This window comes from Sphaeramia orbicularis, chromosome 15 (genome assembly GCF_902148855.1).
Source record: "Sphaeramia orbicularis chromosome 15, fSphaOr1.1, whole genome shotgun sequence".
NCBI classification, from domain to species: domain Eukaryota; kingdom Metazoa; phylum Chordata; class Actinopteri; order Kurtiformes; family Apogonidae; genus Sphaeramia; species Sphaeramia orbicularis.
Genome location: NC_043971.1, coordinates 22,337,349 through 22,365,108, shown reverse-complemented (window position 1 = coordinate 22,365,108; position 27,760 = coordinate 22,337,349). Strand labels below are relative to the sequence as shown.

Sequence of the window (27,760 nt, the reverse complement as noted above, 5' to 3'; positions counted from 1 at the left end):
GACTTCCTCCCCCTCCCGCTCTGTACCGCCGTCCTTGGGAACAGCATCTCAACAAGTTGCTAGGCAACACACGAGCGATGAATTTCTATAGGTATTAATATTTAAAGCAGCGACAGTGATCATGGATCACACAGGCCAAAGCATTGGGTTTTGGTAACATGGTTTTTAATTCAGTATGGATCTTATATGTAAAATCACCAACACAAAATAAATATGGCTAAAACTAAATTTGCAGGTACTGTTTAAGAGTGAGTAAAGTAACTAATATGATTAATTGATCTTTATTTAACTGTTAGATTTTAACACTCATGTACAGGAATCCTCAAGTGCTACCTGGACATATAAAAAAACACACACAAAAAAACCCCCAAAGACATTAAGTTCAGTATTTTTTTTACAAACAGTTTATTGTTGGATCATTCAATAAGCAAACAGTACATCTAAAAAAAAACCAAAAACAAAGAAAAGAAAATCACTGCAGTTTTGGCACTACACTATACATATGTGAGGTACTAAATGCTTCAATTCCTAGACCGATTTCAAGTCATCAGGCAAAATGTTTGCAAACCAAAATCACTGAATCTCACCGGACTTTAGAAAAAGGTCATTGATAACTGTGGAACACGGGGGAAAAAAAAGTCAAAAGTATGGAACAGGCATTTTGGTTAGTTTTCTTACAATGAGACACACAAAACGGTAATCAAACTGTGCTCAGGTTCTCACAGCAAACGCATCACACAGCACAGCAGTGGGGAGCGTGCCCTCTCCCTTTCTTTGATGACAACAGACTTCCTTGCTAAAAGATTAGCCATCTACTTAAAGTCAGAAGTATTTTCTATGAAGAAAATTAAAACTTAGCACTTCAAAAAAAAGGACAATAAATAAATAAATATGTTTGTGCATATTTGCTATGCCATGACACATACACACATTATGCATATAATCATGTATAGATCAAACAGCCACACAAACATTGTGTGTTGCAGGTTAATGTCTGAACTAAAGACCATTGTTCCATAGTCATTTCTCTGTGGTTTATAATAAACACTTCACTATTGGAAGATAGTAAAGAGTATGTCCTACACTGGACATTGTGTTGGCTCAGAGTTTATACATGGGATATAATCCTGAGAAATGTGTGGGACACCAGTCGATGTCTTCAAGCATCTCAAAAACACACTCACGTACACTCGTGCACATGCACCCAAACCAAAAAAGGAAGAGAAAAAAAAACTGTACAGTAATGTTACAAACTGCAGGCCAGTCATACCTGCTATGATTGATCCTTAAATATTAAGTATAGTAGAAATGCCAATGAGCTAAATACATAAATACAAGTATTGGTTCAGTCTGTGTGTCACAGCTCAGTTCCTTTTTCTGATGCAGCATCTTTCTTCAGGCAAAAGCTGGAGCCTCCTCCCCCATACAGGCTGGTAACTATCATGTAGAAGTGTCCTTCATTGCTGCAAGGGTAACATGAAATGGTTAAAAAAAGAAAACAAAAGAAAAGAGGGGGTGATTGCACTATAAGCTTTCAACTTGAAGAACAGTGAAGCTACAATCATTTACCAGGTGTTAGGCATAGTAACACGGAGACACCAGCAGGTCAGTCAGGACCAGCAGCTGGTCATCAGTGAACTGCTGCTTATGTTGCTGCCAGTTGTCATGGTGAGTTCGCCGAAAGTTAGAGAGCGTTTTCTTCACGGTCATCTGGAAGAAAAGAAAATACAACCAATGTAATTTCTGCTAGACCAATAAATACATGACAACTTGTAATTATTTTTCAAAAACAAAAAATAATTCATTGACTAGTCACAGTATTTTATTAACAAAAAGGACTAACTAAACTAGTAAAATATAGTAATAAAAACCAAGCGAATAATGGGCTAAACACGTACCTCAATAGGTTGGGTGTCATTTAGGTGAGCACTCAGGTCCATCAACAGCTGGGGCATCCAGGTGGGGACATCATATGGGCTGGAGAGAATACATGCACTCAGCCCAAGAACACCAGCATGGCGCCGCACCAGATCTATGAAAGCACAACAGGGAATTCAGTTAAAAAGACTGAGCAGCACACTGTGTGCAACTGCATACTGTTGAACTGTTAAAACACAGGTGAATTCCGTACCAGCAGAGGGTATGGTATCCACAATGGAACCGAGCTCCCTCTTCCTCTTCTTTGGCAAGCGAGTCTTGCAGAGAGCCTCAAAATGTGCCTGCATTGGGCCATCCATGGACAGGAAGTTGCACTGCAGGAAGCCACTGAGTGTCGTGGCAGCCATTTCTCTTACCTAGAGAACAAGTGGAAAGGGTGGAGATGATGTACTTAAACTGTATGATGATTCTAAACTTGCTGAGAGTAACATAATGTCCTGTGAGGAAAAAGAGGAGTGTATAGATGGGTTTAGGAGTTGCATCTGGTACCTGAACACTCAACTGTAGTTATATGAAAGCAAAGTGCCAATTATTTACACATAACCCAGAGCTAAGGTTAAGGCTGGTGTGTAATAAAAGAAACCAGGTCATTTTGTACCTCGCCTCTTTCCCTTGTGCACATTAAGCTATGCGTGAGTGTAGGTGCTTCAAAAATATCAAGCCATTATGATATATTTTAAACAGCATAAAATCTCCTGCTCCTCATACTAACATAGAGACCTAAGTGCCTTATTGATCACACTGTACAAGACTAACCATAGCAACAATGTCATTAGACAGGGTGTTCCACTAGTGTGTACACTGGCCAGCAGGATAGAAATAGCAGCCAGCTGGGGAATGGGGGTGGATAGGTGTGAGGGGATGCTGCTCTATAATGCCAGATACAAGGAACTATTCAATTGATTTTATTTCAATATCCGAGTAGTCTTAAATAGACTGAAGTTTTTTGGCTAAATATGACCAGGATGAATGTCAGATAGCTTTAACAGTAGGATGATTTTAAGATTATGTAGTTAACTGTTTACTGTAGAAAATAAACCAAACAGCTAACACTCAGCCAATATAGTCATGGTGCATAATTTATTCAGTGTGTTATTTTGATAATGGTTGCTGCCTATGCTAATCTTCAATGTATGATGTCATCACTGTTCATATAACACACATAACTGTGTATGGGTTATATCTTGCAGTCTGTCACCAAATTACCTGAGACCACACAGTATTCAAGCAGTGGCTCTAGACATTGTCTGATGCTACATAAAATGTGTGTGTGATTCTCTGTCAAAATAACAGCAGGGAAAAAGCCCTACACCTGGAACTTACACCCCACCATTACCTGTAAGAGGCCAAACAAAAAAATGGCTACTTCCATCCATCCCCCACTTCTCCTTTGTCTCTACTCCATCCCTCTCCCTCTCATCTTTCTTCAATCTGAACGTTATCTCCATAGCAACAGATTACTGCTGCCTGTGGTTTCCATAGCAACAGGAAGAAGACCGGAGGGGGAGAGAGACCAGAGAGCCAGGAGGAGAGTGCTGAATCACTACAGTGAAGCTAAAAGACAGTGAGAGTGCCTGCTAGCATAAACAAGCATGTACTGGCAAATAGATGGGTGATTATTACATAATCAGACTGCCATATGTTTGTACATCTTCCAGCCATTTTCCAGTGGCTGTTATGCTAGACTAGGTCCATGTTTCAGCTTCTGGCTTTACATTTCTAATTGTAATGTTTAGCATTTGTTAATATATGTTTGTCTTTACCTCCAGCTGCTCATCCTCCAGCAGTCTTATCACCAGCGCCCGGACATCGTTCACTGCTTTTGGGTCACTCATGAAGGTGAACAGGTTGTAAAACACCATTATTTGGAGGTATGTCAGCACTGTGTAGCGAGCATGCCATGAGCTGCTGCCAGCAATCTGCAACAGACAAACATGTCCATTCCACATCAGTAACAGACTGAGCATGTGTTCGTTAAAAGGAACAGACCTCAGCATAGATGATTTACAGCCTCAAGTTTATTGTGATTATTGAAAACTAAGGACACACAGATGTACCAATGGAAGTAAATGATGTTTATCTATTGTGTTTTATTAAAGTTTGTTTCATAAACGTGTATGATTGAATTTGTGCTATTTGAACTCTACTGTGATAAAGCCCTCAAAAACTTTCAGTAGTTCAGATATTTTTTCATAATGAAGATTTCCCCAAGAATGAAAAGGGGGACTAAATATAAAATAACAATAAAACGATGAATAATGGGAGCAATTGCTTTTGGTCAAATTGCCAGACTAAAAGCTTGTATCAGTGCATCCCTGTTGAAAGTTACTGTACATGTGAAATATTTTACAACTCTTAAATCATATCTTATGATCACAAGTCAAATGACATGTACTTGTGTTTCAGTGTCTACAGACAGAAATCCTTGTCATATCACAGTACAAACAAAAATGAAAGAATTGGAAACTTTGTGAAGTGGCATCGGATCATGGGATTAGTTATTTTGATCACCGCTGCTGATGAGAATTTGTCTGTTATGACTGAGGGAGTTATATCACAAGTTTAATAACAGTTAATGAAAGCTTCAGATTATGTAATTTCATTCTAATACAAAACCCTAGATAACAATAGCCAATGTAATGTGAAACGATTACTTAACATTGAATGAGATGATTTATGGTAATGTAGCTATTACATAACAGTACATTTCATTACAGATTACCTTGGCATCTTATGTAAACTATTGGTTGTATACTGTAGTAAATACTAATTAAGCTGTATTACAGTGTTTCAGGGCAACAAGAAATACAACAAAGGTCTCAGTGTTTTCACTTTTTTAATGTGGAAATGTTTCACAACAGTGTACATTTGAACATTCACTCTTTGTCTTGTTAACCTTTCTGACTATAAGATGTGAATGTCAGTAAAAAGCTTGGTCATGTGAGAAGTGACATAACAGCCACTGCTGCCTGATGACTCACCTCCTGCAGGGTGCTGAGGACCATGGGAATCTGCTCTGGGTAGAGGAGCCCCTGAGACATCAGAGAGAGGCAGGTCTTTGCGTCCCTTTTCAGCTCATCGTAGCTATCGTCATTCTCAACTGGAGCAATCTGAACAGTGATCAGAGGCGGCTTTAAAAGTGAGCACGTCTCATCTTATGTAAATGTATGTGGAGACTGCAAAAATGTAGTTTAGAGTAAGGATGATCTGGCTCACCTTGAACAACAAGGGAAGCAACCGTAACTGTTCTGAGACAGCAGTGGAGAAGGAGCGGCCAGCACTTGCAATCAGCCACTTGAGCACTGTAGACATTTAAAAATGAGACTTTACTACTTTACCTTTTACGGTGGGCTTTGGACAAAACCTTTAATAGATCACTAAACAAAACTGGAAAAACTACACTACAAACCTACCTGTTTTGAGCAGCTTTATTGCTTGTGTCCTCTCATCCTGCTCCCCCACCTCATTCTCCTCAATCACATGGTTCTGTATCTCTTCATCACCCTCAGTTAGGGGTTTCAGTTGCAACAGAATTCGCTCTGTGAAGTCCGAGATGCGAGGGGAGGTGGTTGGCTGGGTGTATGGCAAGTTGACATCAATCATGAAGATGTACGTCAGCACACTGGAAAGATAATGCGCCGCAGAGGGTGAGGTGAGAGGGAAAATTCAAAAACTAATGTTACCCATGAAAATATGTCCATGTGATGTAAGGGCAACCTCACCTGCCAATTCTTTCCCGTACATTCTTGTACACCTGTGTGAGTTTGGGTTCCAGATATTGCAGCAACCTGTGGAGCAGCTCAGGAACACGCCACTCCTGCTGAGCAAGGCCTCCTTGTAGTACATAGAGGCGACTAAGGGGGAAAAGACGCATAATTATCCCAAGTTGTCAGTCATATCAACTTCAGCTTAAAGCAATGTTTGTACTCACCAGGCATCCACAAAAGAGCCCCCCTCTCCATTAACTGGAGATTCCATTAGCATCTCAAACAGCCAGTGAAGCTTGCGTGGGTCTCTACTCTCCTGAATTAAACAGAAAAGTAACACATACGGTTACAAGTTTCACTAATATTAACATACGGACTTGGTTGATAAAAACAAAACAACTGAACTTACACAGGCTGTGGCAATGCAGGTTCCCCAATCTGCATAAGTTTCTATTGTGATGTTTGACAGTGCAGTACGCAGTAGTGGACACAACAGCTGCCAAAGGCTGTCAACCTGTAAGCAAAGTAGTTATGTCATTATTAGGCTTCTTTTTTTTTTTGTCATTTAAGTGTTTTATGACATCCGTCTATTACTCAAATCAGTTTGTACTGTTCACCTTTCAATCACAGGGAATGGGCAGTAGGTAAAGTTTCACATGCATACCTTCGTGTAGCTCCAGTGCTTGCAGCCTCTGATCAAGCCAGAGATGATCTCAGCAACGCAGCGCTGTTTGCTCTCATGAGAATCAGCTACGAGGCGTTCCATGTGAGGCTGCAGACCTGACAGAAAGACATCGCCGAAATTGCGGAACAATCCCTGAAAGAACAGATAAAAGGAGCGAATTAATATCGTTACTGGTTGGCTTTCTTTTTCTTTTATATTGGAAACTTCTTTGGGGGAACGTCACCTTGAACAAGCAGAATCTGCGAGGACTGAACTTGTCTTTTCCTTTCCTGTCCTCAAGTGAGAGAAACTCGATGAACTGGTTGATGAAAACCGGGTCTGAGAAATGGTCAAAGATGATTTGCTCCCGCTACAATGGAAAAAAAATTAAATATGTGTTAACAATTTGTACAACTATATTTGCTTGCAGTTAAAGGTGAAGTTAGCCATTCTAATCCTAACTTCAATTGCAATATAATTTTTAGTAAAATTCAGTGACTATCCCTCAAGGCCCATTACATATCTATTCTCTACATGCCAAAAAATAGCATGAATTGTAAACAGCCATGTAACTGAAAATAAAAGAAAAACAAAACTGCATGAACTCCACATAATAACACTGATGCTAGTTAGAAACTGGGGCTTGTGCAATAGTAGTAGTAAAAGAAGAAATAGTAGAAGGACCTGAAGTAGTAAAAGTAGTAAATTAGATGAAGTAGTAGAGGTTGTAGAATTATCAGAAGAAAACAAGAAGAAGCAGAGAAAGAAGTACAAAAAGAAGAGTTAATCTGTTTAATGCTGATGTGCTATACTCTGACATGAAGATATGACAGACACAAAGCCTGAAGTAAAAGGCAGCATGAAAATAAAATCTCCATGGCTGTTTTTAGGTTTACTAGCTCAGCTGTTGGTGTTATAACCCTTGACTTTGTAGCGCTGAAGGGAAAGTTGTGTTCTTTTGGCAAAATACTCAAAATATCAGTTGTTTTTCTCAGGAATGGCTTGCAAAACCTTTAATTTGAAGTGTTTTTGTTTAATATTTTTTTGAAGTGTGCATGCTTGTGCACAAACCTCTGTCATTTCATCTCGGGTCATGTTCTCTTTGGGTTGTTCTTCCACTGGTGCGTACATCATCAGTTTTCTAGGGAGCAAAAATATTTACAATGGAAAGTGTTGTCTGGTAGGTAACACCACACTCAAACAAACAAAAAAAAAAGCTGACAAAAAAAAACTAGGCTTTTAAAATGAGAACCTTGGCCAGCAGTAGTATCCCCAATGAGTCTTTTCCACAAACACACAGTGGTCCCAGTCCTGCTGTGTGCGTGGTAAGCTGCAGCTGTTATACTGGAGCCACTTGTTGTCTGCACGGTCCCCAGCTATAATATCACTCGGCTCTTTCACTTCACCTACCAGAGGAAAATAGAGACATAAATACAGGGGTAAATTCCACATAAAAAACTATAAAGTGCCTATACAAGTCAACACTGAACAGAACTACATGTACAGAATGCTTACAAAGCTCAGATGGGCTGACTGGGATTTTTTTATGTGGTCTCTTTATTTGCTTCATGATTCCTGCCACAGCAGATATCGCCACCTAATGGACAAAAAAAACCCATTTCAAATACACATCCAAAGAAAACAGTTACTATATGCAGGATCATAAATTGTGAATGGCTGTAAAGAGGAATACACATGTGCTCCACCTTGCGGACATAGAGGGAGTCATGATTGAGGCTTTTGACAAAGAACATGACAGCAGCAGGTGGCAGCTGGTGGTCATCTCTCAGTAGCAATGACAGGAAGCCAATTGCTATATGTTCAAACTTCCACGGCCTTAAACAGAATACGAAATGTTAAAAGATAATCACAGAAAAGCAAATGACTTACTTATTGAGTGAGAAAATGTTAAATTGACCTACATGTTCCTGTTGCCAAGGCACTCCAGCAGATCACCAATGAGCTGTTGGTATTTACTATAAAAATGTAGAACAGTATTAGTTGCTGCTCCAGTAATGTAATCATTATTTTGGTCTGGTTTATTCTAAAAATTTGGGTCACTTCATACTTTAGTCAATACATACTGAAAACAGTATTCAAGAGTAAATATGTGCTGATGAACTTACTCCACAGACTCTGTGTTCTTGAGTTTCTGCTTCTTCACACCCTCAGCAATTTCATCGTCTGTAGGAACAGGTTCTGTGGGAGGAGGATTTCCTGTGACCATGAGCTGGTTGGCCACAGCACAGCACTCAGCCGGAATCTAAATGAATGCAAAGATGAAACATATAGTTCAACAAACCGTTCAGAATAAAAGTTTACAAAAAAAAAAAAGAAGAGGGGATTAAAGAGAAAGCCCCATTAGGAGGGAGAGATTGATGAATTAAACTAAGAGGAGAGTGACAAATCATTGGTTATTCCTAGCCTAGAGTGCCAGGAGTGCCTGAGGTCAGAGCTGGAAACTAACACGAGAGAAAACCAGTGCTTAAATAGTGATTGGAAACAATGTTAATACTTGATCCAAACCATTCATTTAACTTCTTGTGGAAACAAAAGTGAAAATAATGCCACACTGACGCCTTTAACATCTGCTATTATTTACTTTTCGAGGTAGAATAATTTTAGCTGCTTACATTTCTTTGCGATTTAAAATGAATGGTTTCGAACGTCGTCATTTTTATTTGTGGTACTAAAGTTTTATGATGCTAGGTGGACAGATAATGGGATTGTTCTCATTTATTTTTATCATACATCTTTGTGTGTGAACTGAGTGTTAATCTTACAGAAAAGTCGATCCCAATGGTCTCATACTGGCGGTGGATTTTGTCTGCAAGGTCATCGAAGAGCCGCACAATGGAGGGTTTCTCTAGGGACATGGCTGAGCTGAGGCCAGAACGCACAATAGCAGGCCATGTCAGAGCGATGCACTCCCAGTCATGCAAATTGGCTAGGCATACTCCACTGTGGTTCCCTAGTAGACAGTACAAGGCACCCTAGAAATGCAGAGGGCAGGAGAGAGCATTGGAAAAAACAATGATGAAAGTTAAAATGGAAAGTTTTTTGGGGTGATTTAGAGTAAAGGTCAGACATTTCGGAGAGGTCTGTCATACTTTGAACTGCTGTTGTGTAACGCTGCTGTTGTCTGGGTTGAGAAACTCAAGCACATGGGGGATCAGGTCTCTGCAGCAGAAATTGTAGGTTCCTAGTGCAGTGAACAATACACTTTGAGCCCTGCTTCGAACCTGGGAGGTAATAAAACACATCAGTTAATGGATATTCTGGATCATTTTATTATAGGCAACAAACACAAGTTACTTAAGTGTATAAGTGATAGATTAACTTGATACACATAATGCATTGCTGTAAAATGCCCTGGAGAACTCACTTGGCTGTAGGTGCTTGTGGAAAGCCTTAAAAGATCTCTCATAAGCTCCTGGTGAATGCTTCTGTACTGACATCCTTCCACTGTCAGCTTACGCAGCTAATAAATCAGAAATGTGACAGGATAAGTCACAAAAAAAGAAAAAGAAAAAAGAGAACAACCGAAAATGTAGTATTGCCAAAAATGACTTACTTCATGCTGGAGCATAACTCTGTCAATCAGTAATGCTCTGATGTGCTGCTTTCTGCCATGAAGCTGGAAATGCAACGACAAGTCAATATTTCTGTTAGCTTAGTGACTCAGCTTCAATAGAGGTTTATTTGAGTGCACATAGTACATCAATGATGAACAAGAGTCTGCATGGTTCTCAAATTTCTCTGCAAATGAATAAAGTATGATAAAAAAAAAAAAAAAAAGGACCAAGGGTCCTGTAGTCCAACAGCATATTTAAAGACGATAATTGACATTCGTTGGACCTTTCAAGGTCACTCAAGGTCAAAGGTCATGGCACCAAATGAAAGCCCATATGTGACTTCCTTTCTATTGCCAATAGTAATTATATCAATATCTTCGACTGTTTTCATGTTACAGCACTTTGAAATTTAACCCATTATAAATCAAAGGGGATTTGTAAAATTTCAGAAATTCATAAAAAATTCAAAAATCTATATTTCTCAATTCTTTGAACAAACTTGGTAGACCTTACCCCCCCCCCCCCCAAGGAACCTCTGCAGTGAATTTCAATTGATTCTAGCTGACAGTTTTGAAAAAGAAGTTTCCAGAAATCTGGACATAGATGACCTTGGGTTTGACCTTTCAAGGTCAGTCAAGGTCAAAGGTCATGGCACCAAATGAAAGCCCATATGTCACTTCCTACTTGTTGCCAATAGTAATTATGTCAATTTCTTTAACTGTTTTCAAGTTATAGCACTTGAAATTTGTCCCATTATAAACCAGTGGGGATTTGTCAAATTTCAAAAATTCATCAAAAATTCAAAAATCAGTATTTCCCAATTCTTTGAACAAAGTTGGTAGACATTACCCCAAACATGTTCCACAACAAATATCAAGTCATTCTCACAGACAGTTTCAGAGAAGAAAAATTGTTTACGGACGACAACTGATGCCAATAGTCCATTGGACCCTTCGGGTTGTTGGACTGAAAAAGAGGAATACTCACTCTGTTTTCCATCGATTTTTTCACAAGGTTGAAGCTCTTCCAGCGGGAGTCAAACTCATGTTTGTGAGACCCTTTGAAGTGCAACAGGTCACTGACAATCTGTTTAATACAATGCAGAAGTAATACTGATTATTGTTGACACATATAACAACAGGCTGTGGAAGGACTTAATAAGCTGTGAATACAACTTTTAGTATATGACTTGTTTTAGTGTTCCAGCAGCATTTATCAGGGTTAATTTAATGTTGTCACTGAATTCAATTTAAAGTGTTTTAATTCCTATCAAGCTCACCCTGTAGATTCCCTTGTTTGAAGAATTCGTAATCCTCAGGTATACACACTGATTTTGTAACTTTATCAGCATATTTATTCAACACAAAGAAAAAGGACTCCGGGTTCTAAATGTAGATTCTCATATCATCATTACACCTACCTTGATGATGGAGAAAAGAGACTTTGTGTCATCTTCAGAGTGCTCCAGAATGTAATCTGAAATCAGATGCCAGAACACACTGTTAAATGTTGTACTTTCAACTGACTGTAAGATTATCTCCTTAACTAAAAGACATTGCTGAAGGTGAGTCTATGGAACAAAGAAAAGTGAGAGAGTGAAAACTTACGCAGCAGCTGTCTCATAACACGGCAGATAGCATCTCTGTAGTTCTCTCTTGACTCGTCTACAGGCAGAGAGTATATTAGAATGCAAGATCAGAATCAAAACTGCCTCGTAATTACTTTAATACACTTCTGAGTGAAGGGTTTATTGTGTGACGCCAAAGTAACATACCATACTGCATTCCTGTGTAGAGGGTGGTCTCATTTAAGTTCACCAAGCTATGAACACTGAGCGACAGATGGGAACAAACGCAACGTCATTTGAATTTATATTAAACAATTTGAAGGGAAATGGGCTGGGTCTGTAATAACACTTTAAAAACACCGTAGACTTCCATAATATTTGTTAATCAACAGTGACTTCAGTACAAAAGCTTACAGCTCAGGAACGGGATCTCCTTTGAGTGGGGGCATCAGACATCCAGCTCCTAACAGGCAGTGCTGCACAATGGTCAGGCTTTGCAAGACATCATCCCTGAGGACAACAAAGTCAAAATATATTAAATATGGTCTATACATGTATTACAAAGCCAGATTTTATTGGCAGTGAATCAGAATGTAGATTATATTTGAGTATGTACATTTGTTTTATTTTACCTGCTCATGTCCTGCTCTCCCTGTGCGAATCTCTGAAGCCGCTGGAGTTCAGGCTGCAGGATGAGGTCCAACAAATAAAATGCAAAAGAGGTTTCCTCAACACTGGGAACATGCCACCGGATATCCAAGTTCCATAGGTCCCCTGGTCGACCCCAGTCCTTCAGGAGACAAGGCCAAAAAACAGAAATCTTTTGATTAACAGCATATGTGTGAAATAATGACTTATGAGCCAACCACATTTGTGCTTATTTAATTGATACAGAACCTTGGCAAAATTTTAAACAGTTAATACTTGACAGCCAATTTTTTTTTTAACCAAGAGACTCCAATTACAGTATAACACCTCTGAACACATTCATCCTGCCCTGTGCTACTGCTGGCAACTGTATCAGCAGTCATTTTTCCATTGACCCTCAAATTGCACAAATGTAACTTGTGCCTAAAAATTTATGTAATGTAAAAACGACAATTTTGCCAAATTCTTGTTTTTCGATTAAAAGCTTTTGCGCTGCCAAGAGGTGGTTTTTCGGGCGTAGCGCAATTGGTATATCATGCAAAACTGCAATGGAAAGACCTATTTCCACAACAAGAATCAGGTGAATTAAAAAAAAAAAACGGATGTTGACAGACGTTAAAACAAGCGAAAAAGAAGAGTTTTAAAAGAAACATGGCACAGTATGTGTGGACACACCAGGACACCGAATCATTTTGTAATTTAGTACAGGATAGAGGAGCAATATATAATAATAATGAAAATATCTGTAAATCAACATAATATTTACGATCGTCGCCATGTTTATGGAATGACTTCTTGTGTCATCTCATGATAATAAATAAAGTAATAATCGCAGTTGTGATTTAATGGAAAAACTGACAGTACGCACTTCTGTTTTTCGATATTTAGTAAATATCGGTAAAGTTTTTTGCGCATTTGTCCAATGGAAAAGCTGTGAGCAATGATGTGTGTCTTCCAAGGAAGAAACTTAAACAGATCAAAGCATAGACCATCTTCACAGCCCCAATGTTTTATAGAGGAGCAGAAAAGTAATAACCACACCAGATCAAAGTGAATGGTAATAGTGTTACTGTTGATTTTAGCTTATGAACTGATGTTTGTCCTTAATATATAAACTTAAAATGATAGTGCAAGGTGCTGAAAACAACACTTTTTTCACACAATATCTGAATACACGAAAAACAGACAGGAGAGACAGAGGACAAGTATAATAAATAAAGGTATTCTACTGTACATGAACGGAATGAATGAGTACCTTAATGGGTAGGTAGTCACTGATTGGTTGATGGAAACCTCCTGGCACACTGCAGTACTCGGTGGGGTAGATGAGGGCAGTGGAGCGTAGAATGTGGTGCAGCAGGTTGCAAGCTAGTATGTACCCCTGCTTACATTTCAGGTGAAGTGTCAGCTGCAAAATCTGGACCAGGTCGGAACGATACGGCAAGACTTTGTCACCATCCACCCGACTAACCTGTGTTGCACGCGGAAAGAAGGGAAAAATGTGGTGTATATATAAAATGATACATTAGAAATACAGGATGATGGATACAAAGTCTGTTATTACTCAGTGTTCCAAATCACCTCAGACAGTAGCTGTAGATTCCACAGCAACTCTTTGTCAAGCTCCTCCTCATTCAACACTTCCTCATCTGTTTAAAAAAAGTGTGTGTCAAACAACTGACAAGTAACTTGGGCAAGAAAAGCTTAGTCATCTATAAAAACCATCATATAGACACTATCCATCCTATTTGCTCATAGCACTTACTGACAGCAATTTGGTTTATGGCATTGCAGCAGTGTGGCACAAACATTTTGAGTGACTCTGCAGGGTGACACTGGAGAAAAGAAAAAAGACAGTGTGGGTGAAGATAGTGAACTAACTGAAAAGTTAAAGCTTTGGGCTTAAACTAAGAGTTTATGAGACTCACTTTGGCAGCAGCTCTGCACATATCAGCCACCATTCTCCCAGCTACACGTGTCTCAAAGATGTTGGTAGTAGCAAAGTTAAACACCTTTTCCAGAGCCACCTGTTCAAATGACGTAAGGTAAATCTCCATATGTACAATACATGTCATCAAGAAAATGAAAAATATGGAATAAGAGAAATATGCAAAGTCTGTGCCACAACCTTGAAGATGTCCAAGGAGCACTGTGTGAGGATGGTACTGAAGGTGGATGACAGGCCAAGTTCTACCAGACTCTCCAAATGAGTCATTTTCTCTGTTTCTGTTTCCTCCCGTGTTTGTTCCAAAGTGCTGCTGTCTATCAGGGCAAAGCATCTGCACAGATTAAAAAAAAAAGTGTTAGGTAAGATATTATTTTGGACATACACCAAAGTGGTAACTCCAGTAGATTGAATAACACTATTTTTTGTCTATGTATTGTATAATCTACAGTTTTATCATTCCAGGCATGTACCTGAAGACACAATTGGCTGATTTAAAACTGTTGAATTATTTCTGAAACACTTCCAGTTTGCAAAACCAATTCAACACAGTTTTTTCCACATACCTGTCCATAAACTGAAGGACAAAGTCTTCAAACTCAGCTGAGGCTGAACACATCTCTCGTTCAACCTAAAGTTGCAGAGAAAGTATAAAATATCAGTACACATCTGTTATGAATGACACTGAATTGGAAAAAAAAGGCATCGAATTAGTGCTTTACCTCAGTCAGGTCTGTTCTTTCATGTAGGGCAGATGAACAGTCCACCAAAGGCACAAGGGTCACAAATGTAGCAATGAACTGGAATGTGATCTGTGGGAATTGGAATTACAATTATGCCAAGAATTTGCACAAAAACCAAGTCAGGAAAGATGCAATATGAGTGCTAGGAAAATGGGCATGAAAATCAACTGGGCGCACCATGCACTTGCTGAAGTCGTTTGGATCCACGCCTGGCAGAGCCCTCATGAGCAGGGGCAGCATGTGAGTGGGGCCCTCAGGAAAACGCTGCCCACCTGACACAAGGCTCCGTGCCACACCAATCATGCAGCTCAGTGTGGCTGTCAGCTGGTGTGGCTCTGTTAGTGTCTCCAGAGCTGGATAGGTCCTACAGTACAAACAGGAACAATTAGCCCTTTGTCCATTTATTTCCTGACTGTTTCCTAGAACAGAAAACCTGCAAATATGCTAAAAATTCTCAGAAAGCAAAAGTTGAGAAAATAAAAGGAGTATCCTTAACGTTCTTTTCCCTTCTGCACACTTACTTCTCCAGCACAGGTGGAATGACTAATTCAGGCCTCATCAGAGCCAGGTTTTGCAGGGCCTGGGCTGCATCAAGACTGCCTGTCTTGCTGAACATGGCCAGCAGAACTGGCTGCATCATACTCTCCACAAATGCAGTGATATCATCCTCCGTGAGCTTGTGACTGTCGGGTATTGGTGTGAGCCAAGTGGGCTTTCTGTAGCGCTCCCGGTGCAGCCGTCGCACAACACTCGCCGGGAGACGCTGGAGCAGCTTCATGAGCTTCATCTACACACAAGGACAGAAAGACAGATACATGACACAGGGTGACACACATGGTGACAATGTGCTTCCAGGTACTCTGGACAAATGACTGAGGTAGATGGTACATCTGGAGAGACAAATGACATAAAAACACAAACCAACTATGAACACGGCTTTACTTTCTTGTTTTTTTTGTTTTGTAGTTTAATCAAAGGGACAATAATTTTGTTACGCAATCATTTGACGTTTATTACTTCCAATTTACTTCTACTTAATTGGAACTTTTTTTTAACCAAACAAGTGTGACAACCTAACATGAACTTACTTTAGTGTTGTTTTTTTCATTAAGCAGATTGCAAAACACTGTTTACAGGTAATAAACGTTAGCTAACTGTCACGTTTCCAAGTAACACCCTAAAATACACAGTCATCCTCTGCTAAGAATAAAGTTTTGTGTATGAAAACATGTTGTCGCCTGTGGTGCTTTAGATCTAATGGGGGGGGGGGGGGGTCCTGAAACAGAAAGGCATGTGGCTCTGCTCCCAGTGACCTTTAACAACATTGTAGCTGTCTCACTCACATGTCTGAACTAGATACTAATGGAAACCCAGACAGCTAACCAGGAAGGAAGCTTCCTTAAAAAGCAATGATGAATGACTGTGCAGTCTGTGTGACTGTTGCTACCATGCACCGCATTAAGACACTAAAACATGATGGTGGATTAGTGTAGAACCATCTAGATGAGTGATGCATTTACACTCACTGGAAGCAGTTACAGCTTAATGACTCATGTTTTCTCTAAGTTTTGAAATAATTAATGTGAAACTAACACTAGCTGAACTTATTATAGGTGCATGGTGTGACCTTAGAAAGTCCCTGGCACAGTCTACTTTATAATCAGACTAATATTAACTTCATTACCCATTTTACACCACATTTCGACAACTAACATTCTAATCTCATGTGCTTTGCAGTAGGGTATTAAATTATTTAATACATCTTTGAAAAAAGATAGTGGGTGTTCAACTCTCAGTTAAACTCAAGTACTAACTCGAAAAGAGATGATTTATTTATTTATTTATTTTTAACAAAAAGCTTATTCATTCAGGCAACGCTGATCATAGTGTCTTCAGCGCTACAATCTTGAAAGTGATAAAAAAGTGACTCACCAACCAGCGGCCATGGTTTGATGGATGGAAAAAGGATGTAATACTGTTGAAAAGGCCAGTGAGCTGTGCTTGAGCCTGCTTGCTGGGTCCTCCCTGAAAGTGTAAAAAATGGCAATCACTGAGCAAATATTTTCTACACTCACAGTATATTAAAACACAATACAGCACTATTTAGAATAATCAACCTACCAAGAGGGATGAGACCCACAACACGACATGGCTAATGTCATAGGCATTAGTGAGATAACGTGGTACCATCATCTGACTCGTCCCCACAGGGAGATTTAAACTCCTCAAAATTCTTGTGAAAATCTGAAATATGGCACAAAGAACAGTTAAGAGGCAAATATACTTTAAGTTATGTTATTAAATGTAAAGGTCACTCTTCTATGTCACTTAATTGGTCTGAACTAAGGGTTATGAGTGTTTGTCATTAATACACATTAGTGTTTTCATAGAGTACGGTTCTAAACAGTGTCTCAGCTGACACACAAATGATGATGCAAGTCACTTTCCGTAACTGACTGACCCAGAGCAACATCAACAGGGAAACTTGAGAGTTTGTTTCTGAAGGCAGCTGCCATACCATGAGCCAAAACCACACATGACAGGATTTGCCACAACACAACAGCTCAAAACAAGAAGTACAAAGGATAACTGAGAAAATGGCAACAGACCTTCGGAATATAAGGGTACCAGTCAATGTAGCCAATGTTGTCATTAGCCAAGCGAGCGAAGAGATTTACCAGATGCTGCAAAGACATATGATGACCAGTTACACATGAGAAGGCAAAAACAGTGACTTCAGTGAGTTTTAGTATGTTTTTTAAACTAATGAATCTTACCACTTCCCAGCTTGGAAGATTCTGCACAGACACCCATAAGCTAATCATCTCATCAAACCACAATCTGTGAGAGACAAAAAAAAAAAAAAGAAAAAAAGTCAGACTCTACAGTATCTCATATGTCATGATCCAATTTTCATAATGAGCCCTCTTCTATTACTTAAGTTTGAGTGTATATCTGTAAAGCATTATGTAGGCAGGGACATTTAAGGAATTCTTAGCATTAGGCCTAATGACAAGTAATGATAAAAAACACAGGTATTATTTGCATGATGTCCATCTTTTTTAACACGTTGTTGATGTTGTCAAGAGGTCTAGTTTATTCTAAACCTGGATCTTTTTGTAAGTTTAAGAAAGGCGTTTTGATACCTCTAAACATAATCAAATGATGACTATGAAAAACTGCACTGTGTCTGATCCATTCACCACAGCCTTCTCCTCTCCTCACTAACTACCATACATGATTTCTAAAGCCTTCACGCCACAACGCTACAGGCAGGGCTGGGAAATTTGGCCAGAAGATCAGTTGATGATCAGTTGATCTTTTGAATCACAACTTTCTCTCCTCTTATAAAATGTAGGCAAGTTAAAGCTAAATTATGATAAGGTTTTCCTCAAGGGCTGTGTGTGATGACTTTTTATTGTTATCTCTCTGCAAATTCTGTATTTTTTTCTCAGTTTAGACCAACAGTCATGCAGTATTTTGACAATATCTACATGGGATAAACACAAGTTCAGATAATTCTAACTGCACATACAGTGGGTACAAAAAGTACTCAGACCCCTTACATTTTTCAGTCTTTGTTATACAGTATTGCGGCCATTCGCTAAAATCATTTAAGGTATTTTTTTCCACATTAATGTACACACAGCACCCCATTGTGACAGAAACAATGAATTGTAGACATTATTTCAAATTTATTAAAAAAGAAAAACTGAAATATCACATGACCATAAGTATTCAGAGCCTTTGCTGTGACACTCGTATATTTAACTCAAGTGCTGTCCATTTCTTCTGACCATCCTTGAGATGGTTCTACACCTTACTTGGAGTCAAGCATCATTTAATTAAATTGATTGGACTTGATTACGAAAGACACACACCTGTCTATAGAAGACCTTTCAGCTCACATTGCATGTCAGAGCAAATGAGAATCATGAGGTTGAAGGAACTGCCCCAAGAACTCAGAGCCAGAACTGTGGCAAGGCACAGATCTGGCCAAGGTTGCAAAAGAATTTCTGCTGCACTTAAGGTTCCCAAGAGCACAGTGGCCTCCAGAATCCTTAAATGGAAGGTGTTTGGGACGACCAGAACTCTTCCTAGAGCTGATCGTCAGGCCAAACTGAGCAATCAGGGGAGAAGAGCCTTGGTGAGAGAGGTAAGAAAGAATCCAAAGATCACTGTGGCTGAGCTCCAGAGATGCAGTGGGAAGATGGGAGGAAGTGGAAGAAAGTCAACCATCACTGCAGCCCTCCCTCCACCAATCAGGGTTTTATGGCAAAGTGACCCAACAGAAGCCACTGTGCAAGACACATGAAAGCCCACCTAGAGTTGGCCAAAAAAACACATTGGACTCCCCAACTATAAGAAATAAGATTCTCTGGTCTGATGAGACCAAGATTGAACTTTTTGGCCTTAATTCTAAGCGGTATGTGTGGAGAAAACCAGGCACTGCTCATCACCTGCCCAATCCAATCCCAACAGTGAAGCAGGGCGGTGGCAGTATCATGCTGTGGGGGTGTTTTTCAGAGACAGGACAACTGGTTGCAATTGAAGGAAAGATGAATGCAACCAGGTACAGAGATATCCTGGACAAAAACCTTTTCCAGAGTGCTCTGGACCTCAGACTGGGCCGAAGGTTCACCTTCTAACAAGACAATGATCCTAAACACATAGCTAAAATAATGGAGCGGCTTCAGAACAACTCTGTGACTGTTCTTGAATGTCCCAGCCAAAGCCCTGACATAAACCCAACTGAGCATCTCTGGAGAGACCTGAAAATGGCTGCCCACAAACATTCACCATCCAACCTGACAGAACTGGAGAGGATCCCCAAATCCAGGTGTGCATCATTCCCAAGAAGACTCATGGCTGTATTAGCTCAACAGGGTGCTTCTACTCGATACTGAGCAAAGGGTCTGAAAACTTGTGACCATGTGATACATTCAGAAAAAGGAAACATCCTTTGTCTTACTTGAAACCCTTGTGGTGGAGCTCTGGGGGGAGAGTTGTGGGTAGGAAAAGCTCAAAGTAGCTGATCGCTCTTTGCATGGTGACATCAAAAGGACAGAGTAGGGGTCTCCACTCATCCAGCATCTCCTGAGTAGCAGATTGTGAAAAATATCTGCAGGAATAGATGGAGAATAACAATCACTTTTGATAGGTAATGACATCATTAGCATCTTTTTTTAGCTTATGAACAAGTGCATAGTATACATGGACACTTGAAAGATGTAAACTGGCAGAGCAGCCTAAAGAGCACAACCCTGTCGTGCAAAGAGGCCTGCAAAGATGGACAAGCCTCTTAGGCCTCTTACAAATAACATTCACGTGAAGTTTAAAGGTGGAGACTTTGTAGTCAGGCAACAGCATTTAACTGATTTAACTGACCAATTACTAGAATGAGTATTTTCTTTAAAAAGTTGGTCAAAAAACTGAATCTCAGGTTTTACATTTTTTTTTCAGTGCAACTGAAGATTCACAATTTTAACATTATTTTCTGTTAAAATCAACTCAAGACAACAGTGGCAATATACATTATTTCTTAAGAAATAAAAATTACATTAAATAAAACCATTGCATCAATAACAACCAATTCTAAATAAAATCAGTCATTGCCTAACATGTTCACACTGAATATACAATAACAAACAAACAGGTACAATTGTAGCAAAACCTAACTAATCTAATTAATTCAATGTAATATGCAGTTCTGTTTAGATTGATGAACATATAAAGCAAAATCTACAAACATTGCTACTAATATTTCATTGTAAGTGCACTGTGTTCCACATAGGGGGGATTACAAGTCATACACCTGGCACAGTTTTAGTTGTTAGGGTAAATCCTGCAGTTCCACTGGGCTCATACTCCCACAGGGGGATTTTCATGGTTCATTATGTGCTAGTGCCAGCCGTGTAGGTTATTTTAGGTGACCTATCCTCCTCAATGATACCACATCCACTACAAGCCTTGAAAATACTGTTGCTTCCAGCCAAGGCAGCACTACCTTTCCCTTGCTGCTCATCTATAGCGTTGCAGCAGCTGACACAAGTCACTCTCTCTTCTCACAGCAACAGGAACCTCTCAGACAAGACAGAATTAGATGAGATAATGGGATTATCTACCTAAGTGCAAACTGAGGTTCTAGAGCTCACCTAAGATATCTACACAACTCTAGTGACCTCACTCAGGGTACCAGTAACAGCAAGGCCTTGACACATGTCACTTTCCCTTTATCTTAGGTAATGTAAATAGGTTAAAGGTAGGGAAATGGATAATTATGGTAAAAACCCATAAGTACTCAAATTAATAAAGCTAATGATTAAACTCAATTAAAGGTATCTCTAAAACACAATCAAAAAAATAATTTTAAAAGACGACAGCATTAGAAAAATAAGATGAACTTACGGTCTGCAGCTTTTCACAAGTGTTTTCAGCACATTTTCCACAGAGCTGAAAAGACAGTAAAAAGTAAAATTTTACAACATATCAAATAATTGTATAAGACTAATGTTAGAGTCACAATTAACCAATAATCACACTGATGCATTTTGTATTTGATTGCATGCATGCTAGGACGGTTTTATACACCTGACTGGAGTGTAGTAAAACATAATTCTTAGGGGTTGGAGTGTAGTGTAGAGCTGGGTATCCTCAAAAAATGTAGATATAGATACCTTGGTCTCAATACCAGTTCATTTTTTTCAAAACCACCATTTTCAGAAAAGGAAAATTACAATAACTTTAGTTTTCTTTTTCAGTTCATTTGCATTTTTGTGCATAGCACATGCAAAGGGTAAAAAGTAAACCTATTTACTCTGACTTCAAGTTGTCTGTTAAAAAAATATGTGATGGTGTAATATCAGTAATCCGGTCGGTGCCACATAAATATTTTATTTGGTTACCCAGCTTGTGTGTGGCGCCGACTAAAATGAACACTGTTTTGTTCTGTCTCATTAATTTGCAGATTTACATGTTAATACCTCCTTAACATAACATCAAGCTCTGTCATTACAGTTTGTTGCAGCTGGTTTTAAACATACTACTATTAATAAATCTTCTTACACATCACAAACTCGTGACATGGGTATCTTCACAGACTGAAACACAAGGCTGTGGTCACATAACAGCACTGAAAGCTCTGGACTAATATAACCACAGCTTTTGAGCTTCCAGCCCGCAATCCCACTATCTGCTCACATGCAAGCTCAAGCCATGCCTTAGTGGAAATGTCCTGCCAATCCCACTCAACAACTGGTTACTTATCTCTGCATCATTCAAGTATTACTGTAGCTGACATACTCCACATTTAGTACTCCAACAATAACTGAATCACCAGTGACATTTTGCAAGACAAACCCCAACCATATTGAAGCCCAGTAAGCCCACAACACACAGGCCACAGACTGGGGGAAAACTCATGCACATCAGATTCAACACCAGCAAAAAGGTGGACTGAGTGTCCCATTGCAAAGCGTTGAGACGCTCAGAGATAAGGAGCCCCAGACTCTACTATATGACCTTTGCGTTTGAGTTGGAGTGAAGCCTCATGTTCACCACAACACATTCCAGGATATGAGGAAACGTGACAAGAACTTGTGCTCCTCCATGACTCCTGAAATAATGTAAACCAGTACAGGAATCCTAACTATGAAGCTGGGGAGCAAAGGTTGAGTTCAATTGAATAAATGCTAATGCTTCTAATCCAGGTATGTTTAATAAAATCTCATAATGTCTTACTTATTTTGAAGTACCTGCTAATATGCTAAGATTCCCTTTGTCACTATACTGCTTCCAAATAATCCATTACTGAGAGTGTGCTAGTGAAAACAACATGGCAAAGTAAAAGAGATCCCAGAGAAGTCTATCGACACACAACATAGTAGATGCAGGGGATAAGAGGAGGGTAAATAATCTGTTAGCTGCAGTGCGACAGTCTCCAATATGAGTGGAATGTTAACATTGATTAAGACTTTTCTCCTGTCACAAGCTGCGTATGGGGTGCCCATTTTCTAGTTTAACATGCAATGTAACTAAAATAAATAATAAAATAAAAGGAAAACAAAATAAAAATCCAAAACCAAGTAAGTGCCTCAAAGGATGGATTCAAAGTAAAACACAAAAGAGAAATATTGTCCTTACCACCTCTGAACCAATTTTAGCATTACGAGTTTAGAGGATGAACGAGGCCGAGGAGAACTGAATGTGAAAGGAGACAAAGGAATAAAGAACACATTCAGCACACAACAAAGTGCCAATCACTCAAGAAATGAACATGCTATACAATTCAATTTGAACAATCATCAGGTTCATCCTATGTAACCAGAATTATGATGTTTGTTTGCCCTAGTATAATTTTGAAAGAGGTGAGCAGGCATTCAGCCAAAGCAGCTTGCTTTTAGCAGATGTGGCATAATAGTGGTGTGCTAGCATGGCATTTATGTGATAAACAATGTTCCCATAGCACCATAAAAGAGCACCTCGCACTGCTTGCTGTAACAAACTTCACAGGGTTTATCCAAGGGTGTTGAATAAGTAGACAGACATTTAGTTGTAGTGAGCATAGTTCGTTATAGAATGTACAGAACATAAAGGTGATGTGAAAAATTTTCAACTTGTCCAGTGATGCAAAGATAATTCATTTCATGCAGTCTACACAGAGCAAAGCCTAAGAACAAACCTATTCTGTGATTCTTCTTACCTGTTTATACAGTATGGTTAAAAAAGTGTACATTTTCACCAGCCAAAAATATCTTAAATAATGCAAATATATATATGCAAAATATTATATTTGGGCAATTTGCAAATGTTTTGCTGAATATTCTAAGATGAAAAAGGTCCTTGTTGGTGCTAAACATTATACTAAAATAAATGTTTTCAATCATCAAATAATTTGTCACATGTAAAACAAGAATTTGAAGTCAATTCTGTGATTACTAAATACCTGATGTTCCATCAAAAAAACTTAACTGTACAAACTTAATGGACTCAATATTTGTTGGGTGCATAATTAACATTTTATAAATGAGTACTATGTATTAATAACAGGAGAAACAGCAATAGTAAAATAAGGAAGCATACTTGGGAAACCAGTTGAGGCCCAGATGCTCCGTCTTGGAGAAAAGAATCCTGTCATGCAGCTCATACAGTGGTCTCCAAGGTAACTCAAGGTCCTCCCTTGACAGTAGTTCTCTTTTCCTATATGATCAATGAAGACATACAGTTTGAAAAAAGAATAGACAGATTCTGTTCTCTATTAATAGGTAGTATAATATGTGTATTTTAAATTACGTGTTAGCAGAATTTTCTTTTCATCTAGGGAGCTCAAGGTCCAAAGAAACATTTATCACTAAAGGCAATCTTTTAGTGTTTGTTTAGTGTGCACTTGTGTTAGGGGGCTCTTACTTGAGTAGGTTGATAAGGAGTCGAGCAAGGCCCTGCATCATACTGATCTCCAGTCTGGGGATCGTCACTAGCTCGTAGAGCAACTTGATAAACAACACATGGTCTTCTTTGCTGAACTTCCGCCCATAGAGGCGCATATACCTAAATATGAGGAACAGAAATGTATATTTGTAAAGAGCATGAATTACATAATTATGAGTTTGTTAGATGACTCATATTATTATGAACTCAGACTTGTGTTAAAAACTGTTTCAAGAATCACAACACACCCACTGTTTAATAACAAACAAGGCTGAAATGCCTTGTTGAAACATTATAAAATGCTTGCATCACTGCTAAAATGCGAGTCAACAGAATCTGGGTCATCCCCACAGTAAACTTTCCATCTCTCTGAGCCGGCAGTGACTCACTCTTGGACATACCAATGTGCCAGTACAGGGACTGAGACGGATTAAAGACAGCCCGGCAACCAAGTACAACAAAATGAAACAGCACTCTAACTAATCCACTATCGTATTGACATCATTCATGGTTTGGCAATGTGACTCTGCTTTACTGCTGCACTACTGACAGAAAAACATGGTGAAATATTGTAATTTGTGTTTTCAGTACTCCAAGGAGTCCACTGTAGCAACTATGCACTAAAATGTTCATTCATAGAATTATTTATTTTGTTACTTTTCTGTCTTTCAGTTGTCACATGATTAAATGTCAAAGTCAAAAGACAAGCAAGTGAACAATGGCCTACTGTTATTGCCCTGCCGGGATCAGGTTATGTGTTTGACAATCGCCTCAGTTATAAAACCTCTACCATCATTGATCACACACTAGGACACATGGTTTTCCACACATCACCGCTTAGATATGTTTGAAAATAATATAAGTGATCCTGTAAAGTATTAATGGCTGACATACTGCCTTGAAGAGCAATCTGTGTTTCTGAATGAAAGGTTAAAGAAAATTCTGTGTAGAGTTGCCTTAAAACTGCTGGCCTAGCTTACAATAAATCAGTAAAGTTGTCATACCACTGTCAAAAACATAAATTAAGAGAGGACTGCCATGTTATATACATTACACCTAAGGCAACAAAATTAACCAACATGTTTTATTTCCTCAAGGGGCTCAACACTGAGATGATAATGAAACAAATCAACAACATTTAGTTTAGATTAGTAATATTAGTGGTACTTACGTGGAAAGTTTCCTTGTCCAAAACAGGACACCGGGCCATATCTCTCTGAGCTGGACTGCTCGGCCCAAATTGGCTTTAATTTTACTCAGAATTTCATTTGATTCTTCATCTAACCTGTCCGCGTACGGCAGAAGTTTGTTGTACACAATGTCTTTTTGAGGAACAAATCCCAGTGTGTCGGACTGTGCCTTTTTCATATTCCAAATGCCAAACTAGCTAGCTTCACTATGCTAGCTAATATACAGTTTTAGTTCGCTACGGTTTGCTCAGTGCAAGTTGTTGTGTTGTCCGTCTAACACAACGGCCAGCGGTCAGTTTCTGTGCTAGCTACCCCCTTTTGCTCAGTCGTAAGGTTGTTATGGCCCACACACTGACTAAGTTATGAAATTCACAAGTTGATGACACGCTAGCTAGCCATTTAGCCTAAGTTAGGTCAGCTTCGTTTACCGGCAAACACCATCACTATTCTTATCATCTTAAAAAAATATTAAGGCTAACGAAAAAGTTCAGGTTGTCCACAGAACGCGTTGGCACTCAATTTACTCTCTTTCGGCTAATTTAATCCTAGAAATCTGACAAGCAGCTAACGGTCTTGCTAAAGTTAGCACTCCACTACAAAAGCACAGTCATATCCCAAGGACTGAAAACGTCGACTGATTCATCCAACTACGGCAGAGCAGACGGTAGACGCCACCCAGCTACGAACCACAAAACAGCTTCGTCATATCCGTTGATCCAAGCTAAAACTACAGGTACCGGCATGCACCTGTCCATTCACGCTTTTTATAAATGTTTATCCTTTAGCCACTCAAACAGGATGACCTCAAATCTCCTTAAAGCCCGTGGCATCCTGTTTATATTCTGTTCGTTACAAAACTACTGTAAAACTAATTCTAAAAAAAACATATGACTTTTAAGTACAACAAATTTATAATACTGATCTACAATTTTTATTTAGGCCTATTTGTTTGTTTGTTTGTTTGTTTGTTTAGCAAATGATTCTCCTCAGATTAAATGTGCTACATCTTACATAATTTAACAACTTGAGTTGGAAAAATCAAATGACAAAAGTGCTGGTTTGCTGATATTTTCAGTGTATATGATAAAGTTTTATTACACATACATAAAATTGCTTGTATGTAGGTGCATGTAGATCTGTTGCAAACATGAGACAAACATCTCGTCAAGTATATATTTACCTATAGTTTGTTGTTTTGTTTGTTTTGTACCTCCTTGACATGTAGTTTTGCACTTGGTTTTGTATTCATTTGTATTAATTTTTTATTATCTTTTGATGTATTTTGTCTGGTTTGTCTGACTTTACACAGTATGATTTTATAGCTAGCTGTGTAGTGCTGACCATTAAGGCTATTATTATTTAGATGGGAGCAGGAAATATAAGATCTTACTCATCCTGCTCCTTTTCGGGCATGGGTGTGTAAATGTTTGTTCACCTGATGATTATTGAATGTCTGCTGATGAAATGCACGACCATGTGTGACATAAATGAAATGAAATGAAATGAAACATTCCTTTTCAGTTAAAAGCACTCTCTCATTAATTCTCAGAGTTTCGCTTTTTGACCCAAGACTGTATCTTGGAAACTCCAGCCAACCAACATTTTCATTTAGTTTTTCTTTATTACTGACTCAGATTTAGTAAAGTTTCACTACTTTTATTCTCGAGGCATTTTGCATGTTGACCAGTGCACCAAAAGACTGTGAGCTAAGTGAAAAGGTACAGGAAGAAGCTAAAGCTTATTTATACCTGCCCTGCAGTGCTGTTTCAACCATCTGGTTGAATTTTGTATTTATCTGAGAATGTCCATATCTATGCTATTCATTTATTTATTTATTTATTTATTTATTTATTTATTTATTTAACTTAATACAATAATTCAATTCAAGTATCCAGAACAATATTCCCAATTTCCAGACTAACCATATCTATACAAAGGACAGAGGACATTGCAGTAACATACATTCTTTTAATATTTACAACAAAAATGACAAAAAGGCCACAATGAAAACCGATGTGTACACCTATGTATACATTATTTAAGGAATGAATGATTTCATTTCAGTTGGGTTCACATATACATCAAAACTTTTTTCTCACAATCAGTAACTGAAAAAGGAATAAGACAAAGTCAAAGGTTTATTTTTGCTCACCCTATTCCATTCCCTTGAAGTACCAGGAATACCAACAATGCAAAAGAAATCAACATACATAACTTCATACACAACACCAAAAGTTTTCATCTCCAGAAGTTCTCCAATGACTCAGCCATTGTTTGCTGTGTGTTTGATGGGAACAGGCTGGAGTACAGGTCAGTCATCAGGGACTTTGTGGACAGGTGTAAGTACAATCACCTGT

The 27,760-nt window shown here is 38.8% G+C and overlaps 1 protein-coding gene across 1 annotated transcript; it reads right to left on the bottom strand.

Annotated features, from left to right (window-relative positions):
- Positions 1–388: 388 nt before the first annotated feature.
- On the bottom strand, positions 389–26,056 carry psme4a (proteasome activator subunit 4a). Its single transcript, XM_030155371.1, has 47 exons — positions 25,385–26,056; positions 24,193–24,333; positions 23,869–23,985; positions 21,196–21,240; positions 19,760–19,909; positions 17,565–17,628; positions 17,397–17,471; positions 16,909–17,031; positions 16,720–16,812; positions 15,309–15,574; positions 14,965–15,151; positions 14,767–14,856; positions 14,611–14,675; positions 14,228–14,378; positions 14,028–14,126; positions 13,865–13,934; positions 13,681–13,748; positions 13,355–13,570; positions 12,084–12,241; positions 11,866–11,961; positions 11,659–11,714; positions 11,492–11,548; positions 11,305–11,360; positions 10,872–10,970; positions 9,884–9,946; positions 9,695–9,790; positions 9,420–9,551; positions 9,093–9,302; positions 8,436–8,572; positions 8,232–8,285; positions 8,016–8,145; positions 7,825–7,906; positions 7,562–7,715; positions 7,381–7,450; positions 6,554–6,679; positions 6,310–6,462; positions 6,055–6,159; positions 5,870–5,961; positions 5,661–5,792; positions 5,352–5,560; positions 5,155–5,240; positions 4,920–5,048; positions 3,702–3,857; positions 2,132–2,294; positions 1,899–2,032; positions 1,570–1,710; positions 389–1,463 (listed from the first exon to the last, which is right to left on the bottom strand). The coding sequence occupies exons 1-46, from the start codon at positions 25,579–25,581 to the stop codon at positions 1,576–1,578; spliced, it is 5,487 nt and encodes a 1,828-aa protein (XP_030011231.1). The 5' UTR covers positions 25,582–26,056; the 3' UTR covers positions 389–1,463; positions 1,570–1,575.
- Positions 26,057–27,760: the final 1,704 nt, after the last annotated feature.